This window comes from Papilio xuthus, unplaced genomic scaffold (assembly GCF_000836235.2).
Source record: "Papilio xuthus unplaced genomic scaffold, Pxut_1.1 DF828142.1, whole genome shotgun sequence".
NCBI classification, from domain to species: domain Eukaryota; kingdom Metazoa; phylum Arthropoda; class Insecta; order Lepidoptera; family Papilionidae; genus Papilio; species Papilio xuthus.
Window position 1 is genome coordinate 5,318,637 of NW_013530507.1, and position 20,542 is coordinate 5,339,178.

Consider the following 20,542-nt stretch of genomic DNA (forward strand, 5'->3'; position numbering starts at 1 on the left):
TCTTATAAAGATTTAACTATATACAAATTATATTTCTATTTTAAAAATTACAATCCAGTAAATAGTGTTTATTTTTCCAAAGATATAAATGTTTACTTTTCTATGACATTTAATATGTAAAGGTAGCTTTTTGATTTAATAAATTTATTTTAAAAGTATATAAATTTGTTATGATTTCAATTTCGAGTAAAAATAATCAATTCGTCTAATAAAAATGTTTATGAACCCGCATATTGTGAGTTTAGCATCAAAAGAACAAATAGGTACTAAGGTTCCCAACCATATTGGGAATTGCGCGTCGTTACGCAGAACAGCTTTAGGTGTAGCGGGGCGTAAAGGGAATCGAGAGAGGGCACTGCGCAGCGCGCAAATGTCTTCAGGCCTCTTAAAATGGCTCATATCAAAATACTGTTTCCGATATAAAATATAATTATAATAGGTAATAAAAATGTTAACTTTTCCAGTATAAAAATGCTCAGTTATTTTAGTCTGAGCTATTTTTAAGTTGTAAGAATATATTATAAAGCCAGCTTCACTTTCAACTGAATAGACCGACAGTTTATATAAAACTTACGTGTTTATCTGACAGTTATGTCGGCTACATACGTACGTTTTAGCATTTAAACAGAATGTGTGTAGCCGGCTTAGTTTATAACCTAAAAATATATTGAAATTAAACCTTATAGTTTAATTAATTCAGTACAAGTGTAAATTTATATAACTATTAAAAACAATCGAACAAAAGTATTGCTTAAAGAATTTACACTTGTTATTAAGTAGTTTATTTTGAATATTAATGTGGTTAAGCAGTTTTATTAAACGTTTCCACTGCCGAAGCATATATGTCCTACACATTATCTTTTCTAAACATATTAGAGGATAGTATAGTTTTTAATCAGATCATGTGCATTGGCAGTGTAAACCTACGTTTAGGATCAATAAAGTTTAAATTGTGCAAAAAAAGTGATAAACGACTGGTCAGTCATTTTTATTGGTTAATTTTTGGAGCTATATCTGTGTAGAAGCTTTAAAGTTATTACAAATAAGATTTTATTAAATTATTTTAATATATTATTGTTGTAAGTGAAAAATAAATATACAGTTGCATACGTTTTGTTTTATTATAATAACTAGCTGTAGCCCGCGTATCCGTTCGCGCTGAATTTAAAAAAAATGAGTAGCCTATGTGTTCTTCCAGAGTTTGTTCTATATGTATGTCAAATTTGATTAAGATCCGTTCAGCCGTTCTCGAGGTAACTTCAAACATCCATCCATCCATTGGAATTGCCCGGTGAAACACCACGACCACACAGAAGATAGCCGTGAAGTGGAAGCAATTCCGCGTTTCTTCTGATGAGTGTGCGTCCCGGAGGCCTAATTTAGTCCTCTTTCCCTTCCCACCCTTTTTCTTAAGGAAAGGATGGGATGTGGAAGTAGACGTTCCAGATGAGAGGATGCATGAAAAGGGAAAATATTTTCTTTCTGCGCATCCTCTCCTACGTCGATTAAAGGTACGCAAAGCATATGCAATTGTGTATGTCTATATGCTCGCTTGTTTGCCACCTTATAATATATAATTAAAAAAAAATATACAGTTGAATAAATTTTGTTTTATTATAATAATGCACTAACACATACAGACTATATTTTTGAAACTTTATCATAAAGTTCCATATTTATATGTAAAATAAAAATTGCATAAACATAATTATGCACTCTTATAATAATTCAATTCTATAAAAATTGCACATATATAAAATACTTTACCGTCACATAACATCCAACAAACTTAAGATAAATGAGAGAAAATCTCTGTACTTGTTAAATTAAATCTCATTCTCCTAAACAATAAAAAAACACAATATAAACTAATTTAGTAGTAAATGTTAAAACGTAATTACTTACAAATTTTCACTTATAAAATATTATTGGTTTCTGAGACCAAAAGTATAAAACATATCGTCATCCTTGTCATTATCTTTGAAAGCGCATATATTATAAATGGAGATTTTGTACTCAGAAACCTACCATAAATGATGTATCGTTTCAAAGTTATCGAGGTATATTTATTTTATACAATACTAGCTGTCCGCGCGGGATCAAAAATAGATGTTGGCCGATTCTCAGACCTACTCAACATGCTCACAAAATTTCATGAGAATCGGTCAAGCCGTTTCGGAGGAGTATGGGAACGAAAATTGTGACACGAGAATTTTATATATGAGATTACGCCAACCTTGACACATGGTAGACATACAATCACTAATCTCTATTCAGATAGGTTATAAACCATGTTATTTTGTGCCTATTTGATTGCCATTTCGGCGTTAATAGTTGCGGTAACTAGTGTTGGTGCGAATTCCAACTAAAAATATAGATAGAATGAACTGTTAGGAACTTCAAGACGCGCGTTTAAACGTGGGTTTTAGACTCCAAATATCTAAATAAAAGTAACATCACCCCTGTTGTCTTTGACATCACAAAGATAACAATATGTTTTAAACGGAGATTTTTGACTCGGAAAACCACGGTAAGTCTGAACAATAACCTATCTGTATATAGAGAATAGTACATACAATACAGAAGTAAATTATCATTAAAGTCCTTAAATGTGAGGATTACAACATATGTAAACATTAAAAAAACTTATTTTTCACTTAATTACTCAATAATTATGTAATAATAGGATAAACAAGCATTTCAGTCGCAAACCTACTTACAATATAGTTATCGCAACAAATATCAAATAGTTGAAAAAAAAAACAAGCCGTATAACAAATTAAAAACTAAAGTCCACAAATAAAAATAACAGGACGCGGTTAAAACATAGTATAATGGAAATGCAAAATAAAAAATAGTCATGGTTGTATCTGGCATAAATAGTTCGATTTTTTTATCAAAAGAAAATATTTCCAGAGCCGAATTACCGAAGAAATTATATTTCCTTATTTGGTGGAACCATAACTTCGACTTTTCAACAGTGCTTTAAAAAGTTTCATGTTAAAATTATGATATTAAAACACCGATGTTTAAAAGTAAAATAAAAGTCAATAATCTTTGTCCCATTTAGTTTTTCGCGGCAAAAACACACCGGAATGTACAATTTTTTTTCATGCATCTTTTGGTCACTCGTTCAATTAGTGTTTCGTTCATTCACTCGTACCAACCAAAGACAACTTCACGTCGGTTGTCGGTTCTGTCTAACTTACAGCTAAATAATTCTTAAACCGATAATGAAAAATAGAACTAGTATAGATAATTATATCACAGGACTATATTTGAGAAATCTTTCCAACTAACTTTTCCCAGTTTTAACACAATTTTTGGAAACTGTTATAACGGGACAAATGACTTGACGAATTAAATTGGAAAACAATTTTTCTTAACTAAAACTACAAAATAAAAAACTAACCTATTCGAGTTCTATAATGTCGTCATCGATTTTGTCAATATTGAAGTCATGCAAACTTAACTTATCTGTAACAAAAAAAAATATTAGTCATAAAGGGTTTTTTAAAGTTTTTTTTACTGTATTTTGTATAAATTAACAAAGCAAATACTTACCGAAAGATGATATTTTCGTCTTCTTCGATGGACCGGCAACTTCTGTTGTTAGCTTTTTCTTGAAGTCATATTGACCGAGTGCAGGCATCGTAGGTTCCTTGCGTTTTCGTGATGTTGTTCTAGGCAAAAAAAATAGATTCGGTCCAATAATTTAATCTTACTTCTTACTAATATTATAAATGCGAATGTTTAGATGGATTGATGTTTGTTTGAAGCTATCTCCAGAACGATTGAGAACATAACCTGAAAGTTTTTTTTTAATTCCTCGCGGACGGTGCAGCTGGCGACAGCTGTATACAATATTGAATGTTTCAGACTTTCAAGCCTGAGGATCTGTCTCCTTCCCTTTCTTTAACCAAAATCCCCTAATTGTTAATCGAAGTACTCTTGCAATTTTTCTTGTTCTTGTATAAAGTTAACGTTCAGGAAATTTATCAAAAAAATTATGGACATAACAAAAACAGCGTGTATACTAACGTTTCTAATTTTGTCTTGTCTCCAGCGCGTACGAACATGAAATCTTTGGGTGAGCCGACCACAGAGACTCCACTCTTTGTATTACTTGTGTGAGCTCCAACATTCGGAACAGAAAATATATTAGCCGCGGTCTTTGGAACATCATTTTGGTCAATATCTGTCAGATCCAGAAATTCCGATACAACTTCATTGTTACGTTTCGTATCTGGTACTCTAATTTTCTTGTTCGGGTAGTATATTTCAATCGTTCTCTTTTCGGGGACCACCGATGATTTATTTTTGCTATTCTTCATTTGTAGTGGTATTATGGTTAGTTTTGGTGCAATCGGTGGGTAAGAAATTGGTTTATTTTGTTCTGGTGTCCCAGACGCAGGGGGGACTTTTCTCGACATACTTGTTTTTGGTTTAGGTGTATTTATTTGAAGAGTATTAATTGCTATATTACCTACTTTCGGGTTCTGTGTAACTATAGTGGGTGAGTTGTGTATAGCTGTCGGGCTTGTTGACAATCTAGTTAGGGTGGTCTGATTTGGATTCAATAAAAATATTTCACCATTTTGATTAATCTTTATCATATCACCGGGTTTATAAAAATTATTTGCACCTGAGTTCAACAGATTGGTTATATTAGCTGCAGACTGCAATTGAGAGAAAGGAACAATGGTAGGCGTAGGTTTAAATAACAAAGTTGTGGTACTCTTCGATATTTGTGATTGCGTGTTCACAGTTGTGTTGGAGATAGTGGATGGTGAAGCAATAGTATTTGTGGGTGTCACTGATATGAACACTGGGTTTGGTGGTGGTTGGGGTTGTGAGCTCGCCTGAGTTTCTTTAGAACTGACAATGTCATCCTCATCGTCGCTGTCTAAGCATATTGTTATAGAATTTTCATTTTTATCTGAATTATCTACATTATGTATATTCCTAATAGCTTCTGTCAATTCATTGTCTACATCAATAGATGGTAGAGGATTTTCGACAGGGTAAGGGACTTTTTCTGAATCGATTGTTAGTACGTTTGATTTTGTTGTAGGAACGGGTTGTGTTAGAGATATGTCTCCAGAGCGTACTTCAGATATAACTAGTGAGGTTGATGTGTTATTGCTGGTGGATGCAGCAGGAGGTGTGTCATTGATATAGCACACGTCATCGTCGTCATCTGGCAGAATGCTTTCCTCAGCCAGAGGTATTGTTGGTCTTGTCATTGTTATTGTTGCATTCGATGAACTTTTGATCCTGTCAAATATTTATGGTTTTAAATAAACAATTGACTAAGAGCTAGTAGTAACGATAGGTAAGTTTGGATTTCCAAAAGAAAAATAATATTTTAAAACCGTTTAAGCCATATCAATCTTACGCAATATTTTACACAACAGCGAATTTTTAAATCGATGGATGTTTGTTAAAGGTATCTCTAGAATGGACGTCAATAAAATATGTCATAAATATAGAACATAGTCTGGAAGAACATATAGGCTACTTATTAAGTTTTTTTTAATACGAGTCGCGGGTAACAGCTAGTGTCATATATATAAAATACTCACAGCTGAATAGGAACTACCATGTCTCGTTCACTACGAAGCTTAGATACTGAAGATGTTTCAAACTTTTTGCTGGTGACTGGCGGAGGCGCAGGCGCAGACGTCGACGCCGGGTTTAAAATTTCGTTGGCTTTACTTGCATTAGTCTTGAGAGATTCCCGCTGAGTTTCTTGTGTTTTGGTACTAATCGATTTTTTATTTTTCGGGTTTTCACATATAACTTCATCCGATAATATTACTAAATCATCGGAATCCGTTGAGCTTATTCTTTCGTGTCTTTTCGAGCTAACACTTTCCTTGGTTAAATCCGATTTATTTTTATAAACTCTTTTACTTTTAATGACGTCATCGTTCGCTTGATTGTCTTCAGATTGACTAATTACTGGTTCATTTTTGGATGAATCTTTGTTATCTTTCGTTGAATGTGACTCGGGGTTATTCTTTTTAGGAAAGTTCTGTAGTCGCTTTAATGTATCTAAGCCTATTGACTAAAAGAAAAACATTAATAAATCACGAGTTTTGAACATTTTGGAATATTGTTAGACATCATTATTAGCTTAGAAGATAAGACCTTAGGATTACTGTTTGGTCACTTAACATCAGATAATTTACTTAATTTGTTTGTTTAAAAAAAAAGAAAACTTGGAAAATAAAACTTACTTTTACAGCTATATCGTAGAGCGGACCACCATACAAATTGTTTCCAGTTTCATTTATTTCTTTCAAAGCTTTTTGTGCACTATAACGTGCCGCGTGAAGTGCAGCGTCTATGTCCAATACGGGGTTACCCTCCATATATTTATAGGCAATCATTTTAATAAAATGTTCGTTTATTAATAAAGACGCGTGTAAAGGTATCCTTTCATCTTCATTATCTTGAACTTTATCACAGTCTTTTGTATTAGTCGCTTCTGGTTTATCAACTTCAATGACTGTTTCATCATCACTTAAAATAATACTCTTCAAGGTTGATTCGCCATCATCAGGTATTTCTACCATAACCGTTTTAGATTTATCAATTTTATCTGCACTAGTATCATCTTCAACGGACATTTCATCACCCGATCGTAAATCTATCGCCTGATCAAATTCGTCATTAGATTCATTTTGGTTTCCTTTACTTTGTCTCGTATCTAAATTGGTATTATTTTGTTCTTGCGACCAATTTTCATCATCTTTAGTATCTTTGGTATCTTTTAAATTTAATGAATCTATATATTCTTTTGCTTTGACAGCTGCTTTTCTTTTTTTAATTTCTCCAATGCTATCGTCTTCGTCAACATCGTGTATTATGTTGTTTGCTTTATGCGTACCAATTTGATGTTTTCTTTTACTATTCTTGTAAGTTTTGGGATTATCTTCACTCGTGGCATGTTCGTCTTCAACAACAGATGCGGTCGGCATTTGAATACTTGTAGTAGCAAAGTCTTTACCTTTCATCTGGAGAAACACTTGTGCTAGACTTTCCACTAAAGGTGCAGCACGAAATTTTTCACCTTTTAATCGAGCTTCGACTACTTTTTGCACATGGTTTACTAAATTTTCAATGTTATTTGTATCACTAAAATCATTTTGTGCATTTTGTTCTACTAAAATATTTTTAATTTGTTGCACCTCCGTTAAATTGAACTGATCAACAGATGAGCTTTCTTCATTTATAACAAGATTTTCTCCTGCATTTTCTTCTGTAACCGTATTTTCTAAAAGCTTTTGTTTAGGCTTCCTCCCTCTTTTACTTTTAGGTTTCGTATTTGTACTGGTTGTAGCATCAAGTGCCACACTTGGTGGCACAGCGTAATCGGGTCCATGAATATTTTTTGTTGGTATTATCGATGAATTATTTTCAAGATTTGCCATTTCTGAAATTAATACAATAACATATCAATATCACTTTGACAAACTGACTTTATAACTTTGGCTTGTTTACGTTCTGAATTAACCCTTAATTCGACGAAATTTTTTGTAGCAAAAAAACTGTTTTTTTTTGTAGTTATACTTACGTAATTTTCTCTAAACTAGTTCAGTAGATTTTTTTAAATTAATTATTCGTCACACTGGACACCATCGAATTAAAGGGTTAAGCGCGCCCGTAGAAGTTCCAATCCTCATCACCGCCACCGCGATCGTCATTTGCGAAGTTCAAATAGGCACAAAATACCATGGTTTATAACCTGTCCACGTATAGAGGTGAGTGGTCATGGTAGTGTTGTAATGGTAGGTACTAACGCGAGTGCCCCTGTTCCATCTCGAACTGCCTCCAGGCGGCGGCTCGCTCGTGTTCCGGCAGCTGCTGGTCGTGCGAGTCACGCAGCAGAGAGTCGTGCTCGTACACCGCGTGCAGCGGAGCATCGCGCGCCACACGCAGCAGCGCTACGTCCGTCACACCAGCCGCCACACCGCTCTCAACACCTGAACCCGTCTCGTCGAAACTAAAAACATCATTATTGAACAAAAAAAAAAATATTACCCATCAATAACGGCCCTTCCTTATCCTATTCTATGAGTGGTTACCATATCGTTGGATAACCAATGAATAAAATTCTTGAGATTGTAACTATAACACCCAGTCATCAACGGCAAACCAGGCAATTTAAAGGAAAAAAAAAGAGATCAAGATTTAATTTATAACATGAGAAATCTATACTTAGTGTCACCCTTAGTGACCATTTAACGAGTTGAGTGCGTTATTAGATGTATTGAATAATCAAGTTACTGACTTGTACAGCTCAGTGAGTTCGTCCATGTTGTAGTGACGGTCTATCTGCTGCGAGTCGACAACTCGGCATGCCACCGCCTGCTTCGTCACTGACCGCTCGTAGATCTTCTGCTCCATTGTACCCTAACAATAATACATATATTTTATACTACGAGGTAACAAACGAGCAAGCTGACACACTAATATTGTTCAAATAAGAAATTAGCCGCTGCCTACACAAATAAAGTTGCAAATTCATTGCCTAACTTTAACGAATAGAATAGAGGATGAACAGAATATGAATATTTCGCTTTCCTAAGCATCCGTCTACCTCACCACATCGGGCTCCTCTTCCTATCTTCTCTATTAGAGAATGGTAGGAGGAGTAAGGGGAGGGACTAGTATTAGACGAATAACGTGTATTGTTGTTTACCATGGCAACGAGTCTGTATATATAACAGTCCTTCTTCTGTCCGAAGCGGTAGACTCGGAAGATGCTCTGTATATCATGGGCGGGGTTCCATGAGGTGTCAAGGATGATGACACGGTTGGCCGCCGTCATGTTCAGCCCGAGGCAGCCGGCGCGCGTTGATATTAGGAACAAACTGAAATATACGAATCATACATACATACATGCGAAATTTAAAAAAAAACATAATTGCCTATGTGTTCTTTCAGACTATATCTATGTGTACGCCAAATTTCATCAAGATCCATTCAGATTGGAGATACCTTCAAACAGACATCTATCCAAACATTCGCATTTATAACATTAGTAAGAAGTAAGATTATTAAGTGGTACAAAATTAGTGTTACCAGGCCCACATAGCATAGATATTGTTAATTGTGTATTCCTCACTTGGTGGTATTGTTATTGGGTGAGTTGAACTCGCGGCACCAGTTCTGCCGCACCTCGGCAGGCACGGAACCGTCCAACCTGTAGTACTCGTGCCCTAGGCTCCACTTCTTTATCTTCTTCAAGAAGTACTCCAGCGCGTCCATCGTGAACAGTGACGTTGAGAATATTAACCTGAAAATACACAATTTATTAATAAGAAAAAAATATCAGACTGTACTTCTAAGACTGTACTGTACTGTTAAATATTGGTAATAAATTGTGGTCATCTAGAAATACGTTACGAAGAAGAGAGATTGTGTGAGAGAGAAGAGAGGGAGAGGGGGAGAGAGGGAGGGGGAGAGAGAGAGAAAGACTGACTCACACTTTATCACCAAGCGCAATGCACTCGTCGAGTATGCGGAACACAGCGTATAGTTTATTGGAGCTCTCCAAAGCCTCCAACATGTTGCCGCCCTCCAGGTACTCCAGCCACCAGACCTCCGTCTGCGAGGGCTTGACATCCTCGCTCGCAGACAGGTCCTCACACGCCAGGTCGTCTTCTAATTTTTCCACTAAAATTCAAGACAAAAATATCGAACATTTATTTCTTTTGAAATGTATTTTTATTAACCTAAATAAAATTTTATAGTAAAAAGAAAGAAAAAAAAACAACAAGAAGTAATAGTAGTAGTACCTTTAACTTTGTTAGCGTCACGAGATTTCAACTGAAAATTGTGTAGAACTTGTGGATGGGTCCATATCTTCTGCAGGATATGATAATCTCTTAGCACATTATGTTTGGCTTGTTTCGCGTAATGCTTCAAATAATGTTTGTATAACTCCGTTTGACACTTCGTTAATGGAATAAAAGCTGTATATTCATGTTTCTTTGGCAAATATGGATAGAGTACTGCAGCCTCTTGCCGTTGTAGGCAACCTTCTAGAACTTTATGCAAGATGTGTGTTCGTGCTTTCATTAGTTTTATATCTTCTTCTCTAGAATCTCGGTGTTGCCCGTTCATAATCGGATTTTCGAATCTGGCAACAAATAAACATAGAAATAATTTTATTCCACAATTTTTTAAATGGGAATACATAATTTAAAATTGATATAGAACATTTAACTGCGCGTAGAGTCAATATTGAACAACTAAAGTATTGTATATAATTTTTCTATACAGCTTAATACATCTCAAAATAAATAAATAAAATAACTAACCTGTTCGCATACTCAGAATACAATCCTAATAAATTAGGCTTCACAAAATTCACCATACAATAGTATTCCCTGAGATTATTTTGCATCGGAGTACCAGTTAGTACTATTCTACGTTTGGTAGTAATCCTACTGATGGCCACCGCGAGGACTGAACTGTCGTTCTTCAGAAGATGTCCTTCATCACATATTATCATATCAGGGCCGGGGTTTAATAATGCTGTACGTATTTTTTTTATAATTGTTGGTCGAATATCGTCCAATCTTTCATCCAATGTAGAGAGATTCCTGAACATTTCGTAACCCATTATAAAGATACCACCGCCAGTGTACCAATCTTCCAACTGGTATGCTCTCTCGTACGTTTTTTTCAACTTCGATAGTTCAAACACCTAGAAGAATAATTAATTTTTAGTGATATTGTTTTGACCATTTATGTAGATAAATAAGACAATTTTTAAAAGCATTAAATGACTGCTACAAATACGTGTTTTGATCCAAGGAAAAAATAAAGATTCCGCTGGGGAATAAGCTACAGCGAAAAGGGATAAAGTTTTGTACATTTTCATCTTCTTTTTAAAAGAAATTGGATTTAGTTTCAGTACATATAAAATGTATAATTACCCGCATACTCCTTTTTGCTTTTGCAGACTTGAAAAATGAAATTTTACAATTATGGATTATAAAATCATTAGTTTTGGAAGCGTATCATCATTTACAACTTATCACAGGTCACATGGTAATACAGTAAAAGAAATTGAAGACAAGTTTTTAATCAAAAATTATTTGTATGAAGTAGATTTTTTTTCTCTCTACTTTTAATATTGTTAACATTGTACCTTTATGGTGTCGTTGACGGGTCCCATCCACTTGTTTATTTCATCGACCCAGTTGAGTACGGTGGAGAGTGGACAGACAACCAGCACTCGCTGCATACCCACGCGGGGATGAGTTAGCACCTGGACACATTAAAACAAAGTCAATATTGTTCACAAACATATTGTTATCTGTTTTTTAATAAAGAGAGCGATAGGGACGGCAATATGTTACAGCAGTGAAAACCCACACTAACACTTTTAAGAAACCGACTCTGTTTAGTATAATACGATTCAAAGTTTACGGTCGCTCGTGGTTAATAGCAAGCGCATGTCCAACTAAAGTAAGTCATTAAGATTCGCAGATACCTCGAATATTTTGCGTAACGTCACTAAAATTGCGGCCATAAAGTTTGTATGACATTATACATGTGGTACATACCGTGTGCAGAAGAGCCAGCACCTGCAGCGTCTTGCCGAGGCCCATGCAGTGTGCGAGGATGCAGCCGCCGCCCGGATGCCCCTCGCCCACCAGCTCCAGGCTCTCGAAGCATGCGTCCCACATGAACTTTACACCCTCGTACTACAACAAACGATACGTGAGGCTAAATTATTGTGTTTCAATATCAATTATTTGTCTAATTTACAATTTTTTTTTTATTTGGATGTGACCGAAAGATGGTACGCGCTGACTTATAAAAATGCTTATTCACCCTACTCTAGAACACAGCCAAATAATTTAGATTAACCTATCTCATGGGTTTTATATCGCCTTGCTAGAGATTCAGTTTGTTAAAAGCCAAGGGTATGTGGAAGCCATAACCAAATGCATAGGTACCTAGCTAAGGTTCAATAGTAGATTGGATAAAAAAGGAAATTAAAAAAAAAATAAAAATGGAAATTCCTATAATTAACGGTCAGTACACTTCCTAAGTTACAGCAAAGATGGAAACTGTTACCTGATGCACCTTCATGACTTGTGTGAAGAAAGGGTGGACAGTGACCACTGGACGATTTTCTTCAAAATCATATTCAAGGCACACTTCGTCGTTTATTACAACAACATTCACACCTTCCTCGCAGCCCAATATCTCTCTCTGGAATACGAAAATGAAACATGATGATGTACGACGTTCAAAAGGAGGCAAAGGTTTATAATTTTTACGTTTTTTTAAATAAAACTAGCAGATTTTTTTGCAAATTTACTAATATCAGATACTAATAGCAGATTTTTTTGCAAAATTTACCAACTAAGCTCTAGGCTTGTGCTAGGATATGGTTTATGACAATAGTCGAATGGCGGGACTCGAACCTCTGACCTCATGATCGGAAATCCGTACCCTTAACCATTAGGCTATTGACGCTTAGACGTTTTCTTAGGACGTATAGTGTTTCTCTTTTCTATTTGTTATTATTAAATGTAAAAATAGAATAATTATAACCAACTGTATATATAACATTAATATAATAAAATATATCATTATTTTATATTACTTAAATTATTTTAAAAAAATATAGGAACTGTACCAGTTTGTTCTGACGATGAAGCAAACGACGTTTACGTTCAATTTCTTCGATGTTCGCCAACAAAGTGCTTTTTGCTAAAGACTTCTTGTCTATAACCTGTAATTTAAATAAAATTTCATTAAAAAATCATAAATTAACTATTTATGAGAAAATGTGCTGTGCTTTTTATCTAATTTTTAATTAATTAAATTGTCTAATAATAGTAAATTGTCTCACCCTTCTGATGTTACGCCGTCCCTTTCCGAAACTCTGCGAACTCTTTTTCCCTGATTGAAATGTCTCGTTTGAAGTTTCACCAAAAAGCTCTCTGGATAGAACACTGTAATCAGAAACATATAACATTTAGTCAAGATATCGAGTTGCTTTCAATATTCAAATTCGTGTAAAGTTAAAATATTCATTGATAATAAACAAGCAGTAACAATGTTGGGTAATGTTATATTTTTTCTAAAATGACTCAAGAATTATGCTATCTTACTTCTTACTATTATAAATGCGAATGTTTAGATGGATGGATGGATGTTTGTTTAAAGGTATCTCCAGAACGGTTAAACGAATGAAATTTGGTATACATATAGAACATATTCCGGGAAAACATATAGGCTACTAATTATGTTTTTTTTTTTAATTCCACGCACACGAAGTCGATGGCGACAACTAGTTCACGACAAAGTAGCTTTATGGTCATGTATTTAATTTGAGATATTTTATGCATTCAATTAAAATAAACACATTTCGTCGTTTAACTGAACCTGAGTTGCTTTTGTCGTTCCAAAAAGTTTTTTCTCCTCGAGCGGCCACTTCGTGAATAACGTTTTCGTGATTCTATCGTCTTACATCTGGCTATAAACTCGCTAACAATTTTAGCGCGCTTCGCTGCGTCCGTACTGAGAAATAAAACAGTGAAAAAAAGTGCTTAATTTTACAAATTTTCTGAAATCAAAAATAATAATAATATTTACATGAATACTGCATTTTTAAATTTAACTTTTCTTACATTTTTCACAGATTAAGAGCAAATTCTTCTATCGAATAATAAAGAATAGTTACCTTGTATCACCTTGTTTCCTTAACAGTCTTTTTAAAAGCTTCTCTTTTGTGGTCACCCATTGCTTTTCTTCTTCCGACGAAGAATAGTCATCCGCGTTTATGTCATCTTTGTGTGCAGTACCATCTGATTTTCTTTTCTATAAAATAATTACTATTTAACTTTTAATAAAACATAGTAGACAATATATCAACCTGGCCTTTTTCCTACGTAGAGTCGGCTCAATATACTCTTCCATATACCTCTATCAGAAATTTTACCTGAATTAACTCCCTTACGCCTATGCTCTTTCATACAATCCATTCACACTTCCTTTAGTCTTCCTTTTCTTTTATGACCATCATTCAATCAAAGCTAACCTAGCTAGTTTTTAAAGTTTTCAATTACTGGCGCTACTTTTTAGATCCGAAAGTCTAGATGGATGGATGGATGGATGTTTATTTGGACGTATCTCCAGAATGACTGAACAGGTCTCAATGAAATTTAGCATACATATAGAGCATAGTCTGTAAGAATAAATTGACTACCAGCTAAGTGTTTTTTTAATTCCGGGCAGACTGGGTCGCGGGTCACCGCTAGTCATTTATAGCTATCATTATAACTTACACTTCTTGTAGGATGTTTAGAAAGATTGGTGGCAAGTTCATTGTCCTCCACAGGTGCATGTAATAGTAAAAGATCCTTCTTCATAACTTTATCAGCTGTCAACAGAGCGGTATCGTTGTCATTATTTGCTTTAGAATCGTCATTCTCTACTTTAGCTTCTTTCGTTTCCTTCTTTGAAAGTTTACGAGATCGCAAATTTTTTGTATACTTCAATTCTTCATCTGATGTTTCTTCTTTCAATCTATTTTCTTCTTCTTCTTTCTTTATAAGTTTTTCGAGTTCTATCTCATCACAGTCTGGTTTACGACAACTATTTGTACTTTCACAAATTGGGAGCTTTAAAAAATGTGTTCAAGGAAAAAAAATGTAAATACAAAATCATTGACTACATAAATAATTTTGACAATAATTTATTACTTACCACTGGTAATGATTCTTGATTTGAATCTTCTCCAAAAGTTGTCACTGGATTACTGTCATTACTTTCGTCGTCCTTTATATCAATAATTTCAGGTACATTGGACTTGTCTGTAGTTTCTGAATTCTCGCTTTTATTTTTATCTAATGATGGTATACTTTCGCACCTAAAAGAAATAACCATTAATTACATGTTTTTACAAAATAAAAGCTAATTGATGCAAAATAATAGATTACCTTTCTAATGTATTTTTATATTTATCTTTGATTTTAATATCTTGAGATTTAAAATAACTTTCTGCGACATTTTCCGGTAATTTTACTAAAGCCACAATAGCTTGTTGACATAATTTAACATCATTGGTAACATTGTATTTCCTATCAGAAGTATTTTGATTTAGGTTAGAAGCCTTTAGGTCACGTGTCTCAGGCCTTACATTGGATTCTAATGATTCGATGTTTTTTACACTTTTCTTACTTTTTCTATTCTTTACTATATCATCTAAAAATGGCAAGCTTGGTTCGCATTGCAGTAATTCTACAGGTTCATCAGTATTAAATACAGGTGAAAAGGGTCTATCAAAGTCATCTTTTTCGTCATGACTTTCTTTGTTACATATGGTATCCGTTAAATCCTTCGTCGCATTTGACGCCTCTTGCCTTTTGAGTTTTGAGTAAAGATTATTAATATATTCATTATATTCCAGTAAACCAGTATGATCTGCTTCTTTAATATTCTCCTCTTCATTGGGTTCGTTATTTTCATTCGTGTCCTGAGTAGAATCAACATCGTTACACTGTATTTCACCAGTAGTTGATTTTTGCTTACTTTTTGTTTGGAGTTCTTGTTCACTACTCCTTCTTGATTTATTCTTTCTTCTTGAACTCAATACAATGTTGAATGAGTCATCAGAACTTTCAGCTTCTTCCACTTCTTGGACTTTTCTATCATCCAACTTTTCTTTTAAAACATTATTTTCATTATCCGATGGTAGTTCCTCCATTTCATCAACACTTTTTGGAGTTAAAGTTTTTGATTTGTTCTTCTTCTTTTCAATCCGTTTGTCATTTTTCTTCTTCTTTTTCTCAATCTTCCCTTCTTCCTCCAGGGTACGATTTGCATTTGGCATAATATTTCTAATAATTTCGTCATCCAATGGCTCATAACTGTTTGGTACCAATAAGCTCATAGTATTATCGTTGTCATCGTCAGAATCAGGTTCGAATTGCCTACGAATTCTTAACGAGCTTTGACTAAAGACTTTTTGTTCGTCATTGGTTTTTTCGCCAACCACTTCTTCGGTTCCTTTTCGATTTAGTGTCGATTCGAAGGAATCAAAGTTATTACCAAAATTAGATAATACTTCACTAGTGATATTGGGCGAATCGAAGCAATTTTCCAGTTTTGCGGCTTGTATACATTGAATTCTTGGCATCAGAATAGGTTCAAGGTCTGGTTCTGTTTTAACTTGAACAACATCCTGCATATAATTCTCTATCGGTTCTATTTTTATTTGAGCTAGTGATGATATGTTACTAATTACAGCAGTAAGTGAGTCTTCCCTGTGGTCAATACAATTAAAATCATCAGTTTCAGTTGGAGGGAATATTTCTTCCACTAGTTGTTTGGATTCAACATTACAATCTTCTATGTGGGTTTCCTCTTCACTGTAATCCAACAAGTTATCATCATAAGTTCCTCCTTCATCATCATTGTTTACATTACATTCTTCAGGATTTGATGTTACATCTTGAAAACTAAAAAATACCTCTTCAGGTACTGTGTTCACAGAATTTATTTGTATACTGCTACATGCAGAATTTTGAATCAATTCATTTTCACTCTGATATATTAATTTTACTTTTTCGGAACAAAGTTGAAACAATGATTTAACACACACAGGATTGGATGCGTATTGTACTGATTCTATCAAACAATTTCCAACTTCACATATATTTTCAAATTGTTCCAAACCATTATCATTATTTGTTAAAATACATGATGGATTTTCTATTTTAGAATTAAGATTGCCACTGTCCATATTTTCACTGTTTGTCTTAATACTTAGTAGGTAAGACAAGGCGATTTGTTTTAAGGACTTAGGTGTAAAATGTTCAATTTTATCATTTTTGTAGTTTAGTTGATTACTTTGTTTCATACTCAAGTTATGACAGTTGTCTATGTTATCAATGGTCTTGCCTTGTTTTGTTGATGCGGTGATAGTTTCTCCCTTGAGTTCATTTATTTTCTTTACACTACTAATATCAGTGCCTTGGTTTCTACGTATTACATTTAAACAAAGTGACAATAATGTATCAACTTGATGTTTTGATACTGTCTTGTTACCTTTGTTGTTGTTGTCTTTATTGGGCCTTTTATATGTTACATTATTGTTCCGACAACACCTTATAACTTCTAAAGACAGGGTAAGTAAGGTGTTTACTTTATAACATGAGTTTATTTCAAGTTTCTCGTCTTTTTTTGCAAATGTAAAGTTTTGTATAATTGTGTGATAACACAAGGTTTGCAGAGGAGTGACTGTTCTCATAGTCGAAGCACTGTTAGCAGCATTAATATTTTTATCAAATTCTAATTTTGTATTAGGACTAAGAAAAAGTAAAGATGTATTCTTTTTGTTATGTATAAGATTGCTACACTCCTTTTCTTTGATCCGTGTGTTGTTAATTTCTTGTATAATATTAAAAGAGAAAAAATGTTTAACCATCTGATGGTAGCACAACATTTTAAGACTGGAAACTTTATCATATGGCAAACTTATACTAGTTTTCTGTACTGTGTCTATATTTTGATGGGTATTGTTAAAAATATGTTTAATTTTATGAAGACACAAACTAATCAATTTTTCAGCATTGTTGATCGTCTTCAAATCTGTAATAGCATCACTTTTATGACTGATCTCTTTTTCGCTCTGAACATTATTTTTTACTTGTATCATTTTTTTTTGTAAAGCCTGAATGCTTAGCGTAAGTAGGCTTTTTGGATTTTTGTATTTAGTGGCAGTATCACAATTTGTATTAGAATTATCATTGACATTTACATTTACTGAACCTTGAAAATAACTAAGGTTATTGTTCATGTTTATTGGTTCAACACTAAAGTAATAGCAGCAAACTCTATTTTGCCAGATCTTCAAATTCCTCCAATCCTGCCACTCAGGTATTAGCAAATGTGCACAATTAGATAGTGCGGTGGCATGATAATATTTCTTAAAAAAATCACTTACCATTTCATTTGTAACATATGTATCAGGTGGTTTTTTATTTCGGCTGTCCTGGGCTAAAAAAGACTGAGTGGGTTTAACTTTTTTAACTAACACCGAATCACTTATCCACATTGAATTTTTCCCTTTTATGTTGATTTTATTTTGTATCTTTTGCTCCTCGTTTGGCTTTTTGGCAATTTTTATTGATAATTCTTTATTTAGAAACACAGTCTTAAGATTAAACTTCGACTGATTTTTTCCTTTGACATTTTGTTTATTATGTCCTGAAGTTTCTTCGACAATTTCACAGTCACTATCGTCGTCTTTTAATGCTATGGTTGGTGATAATAATTTTGGAACTGATGTATATCGTGATAATTTATGTTGTTTCAAAAAATCATCGTATTTACTAGCCAAAGATTCTTCAATATCCATAATACTATCTTTGGCAAGTTTAAATAGCAATAATGATTTTTTTACATAATGATCCATTTTGATTGTATCGGTAAGATTACTGGTGTTAATTTTTTTCTGAATAAAATCATCTGATTTTTGAGTCATTAGTTTACCTAATTTGGAAGTAGCTTTTATCATATCTGTTAAAAGTTCACATGCATTTTCTGCTTGTATCGCAGTGAGTGGTATATTTTTATCCATTTGAATGTCAAAATGTGATGTGGTTTGTACTGCAGTAGTAGAAAGTTTTGTAGTGTTTGTTTGTGAATAAACATCAGCAGTTTTAGTATAAGAATTAATAACAGGGATTTCCAAATGTGTGATTGCACTTTGTTCCTTATTAGTCACCCTTTTTATTTTTAAATTAGTACCTTGTATCCTCTTAGCTAGAAAATTTTCAAATTCATTTGTGTTACCCCATGTATTAGTGTTGTTTTTACTCTTTTTTTCATGAGAATTTCCAAAAGAGAGTTCATTATCCTCCTCATCTTGGCAATTGGATAAATCAATTGACTCTGTTGGGTTAAGTCTTTCTGAATCCAGATTCTTTTGTTTTTTCTTCAAAACCCTACTTTTTCGCTTTTTTCTTGGTTTATTCAATTCTACTTCATCTTTTTCAATATCACTATCTGTTGATAATTTTTTTTCACACTTTTCATCTGGTACATATTCATCATCTGAGTTATATTTCTTACTTTTTTTTGACTTTCTGGGTTCACTGTCGTCATCAGATAGTTCTACACTAGCAAAAGGATCTTCATCGGAGCTATCATCATAATGTAAATTAACTTTTCCTCTTTTACGCTGTGGTCTACCACTAGAGCTTTCAACTGAAGTGGCATTATCTATCAATGTTGGTTCATCTGTTTTCATTTCCTTAGTATTTTCACCACCAATACTGCTAATGTCATATACAAAATCTGACATAACTGGCATTTTGGATGACCTTTTTTTTGTAATTTTGTTTGTTGTCTCTATTTTCACTTCAATTAAGTTTTGTAAATCAGTGTCTTCTGATTGCACCAAAGCATTATCATTATCAAGGTCTGCCAGTGTTTTCTTCAGTTTACTCAAAGAAATTTCATCACCATCATCATCACTTCCAGTATCATCTTTTGCTGGTACACAACCTGCAGTAATATTGCCTTTTTTTACTTCAAGAGTGTCTACATTATCTATTTTATTTAAACTGTCATCACTACTTCTAATGCTACTATTTCCTTCATCCTTATTAGTATTAATAACATATACAGTTTCACTGTAGACATTTTCCAACTCTTTATTAGTTTCGTTTTGATTTGGTTTTTGTTGTTGTTCATTCATATGGTCAATATTAGTTTCATTGTGTATTTGGGATGTTGTACTATCAACAACTTGATTCTCTGTCATTGCATAGTTCTGAGAGATAAGAATTTCTGCAGTAGTATCACCTGTATTAGTTTGCAAAGTGTTGTTTTCTTGCTTTTTAACCGGTGATGTTTGTAGTCTTTGTTTTCCGGCCTTACGTTTTGGTGGTCGTCCTCTTGGCCGTCTGGGTTTGTTGTCTTCAAGAAATACTTTATTCTCTTGTAAATCATCTTCTTCATTAACAGTTTCAGAAGATTCTTGTGTAGTGCTCACCTGTTGATCTTTCATTGTACTGTCGATAGTTATATTCTCTGACATATTATGGGATTTACGTTTTAAACATCTTTTTGATGGTTCCAAAGACGGTGCCGTGTCTTGAGATATTGATGTACTGTTTATACTTTGGACTTCATCTTCTATTGTAGATGATATCTCTACGTTGCTTGCGCAAGCCGGTATCGGGATAGACACATTATGAGTATTCAAATCCATTTCTTTATGAGTAGATGAGGCTTGAAAACTTTCAAATGCCTCCTCTGGAACGCTAAAGCTATTTAATTTACTCATGTCCGACATTACAAAAGAATGACTTGTATGTCAAAAGAATGAATATTTTCATTTTATATTACGATGCTAATTGCTTACTCCAAAAGAATTGCCTTTTATCACAAAACCGCTACACCATAATCGACAAACACAATTCAACAATTCAATTTCAATCCAATGTTGACTTTTTATTCTCTTCTAACCACTAAAAATAACAAAAAACTA

General features: G+C 33.8%; 1 protein-coding gene across 1 annotated transcript; it reads right to left on the bottom strand.

Moving 5' to 3' along the window:
• Positions 1–2,151: 2,151 nt before the first annotated feature.
• On the bottom strand, positions 2,152–20,525 carry LOC106114185 (uncharacterized). The gene is made up of 22 exons (XM_013307288.1): positions 14,982–20,525; positions 14,749–14,911; positions 14,328–14,663; positions 13,724–13,860; positions 13,426–13,560; positions 12,890–12,992; positions 12,674–12,769; positions 12,106–12,243; positions 11,589–11,729; positions 11,171–11,290; positions 10,335–10,723; positions 9,810–10,153; positions 9,498–9,687; positions 9,137–9,307; positions 8,711–8,882; positions 8,300–8,421; positions 7,809–8,011; positions 6,243–7,441; positions 5,586–6,070; positions 4,042–5,277; positions 3,565–3,683; positions 2,152–3,477 (listed from the first exon to the last, which is right to left on the bottom strand). The coding sequence occupies exons 1-22, from the start codon at positions 20,345–20,347 to the stop codon at positions 3,413–3,415; spliced, it is 11,430 nt and encodes a 3,809-aa protein (XP_013162742.1). The 5' UTR covers positions 20,348–20,525; the 3' UTR covers positions 2,152–3,412.
• Between the last annotated feature and the right edge of the window lie 17 nt (positions 20,526–20,542).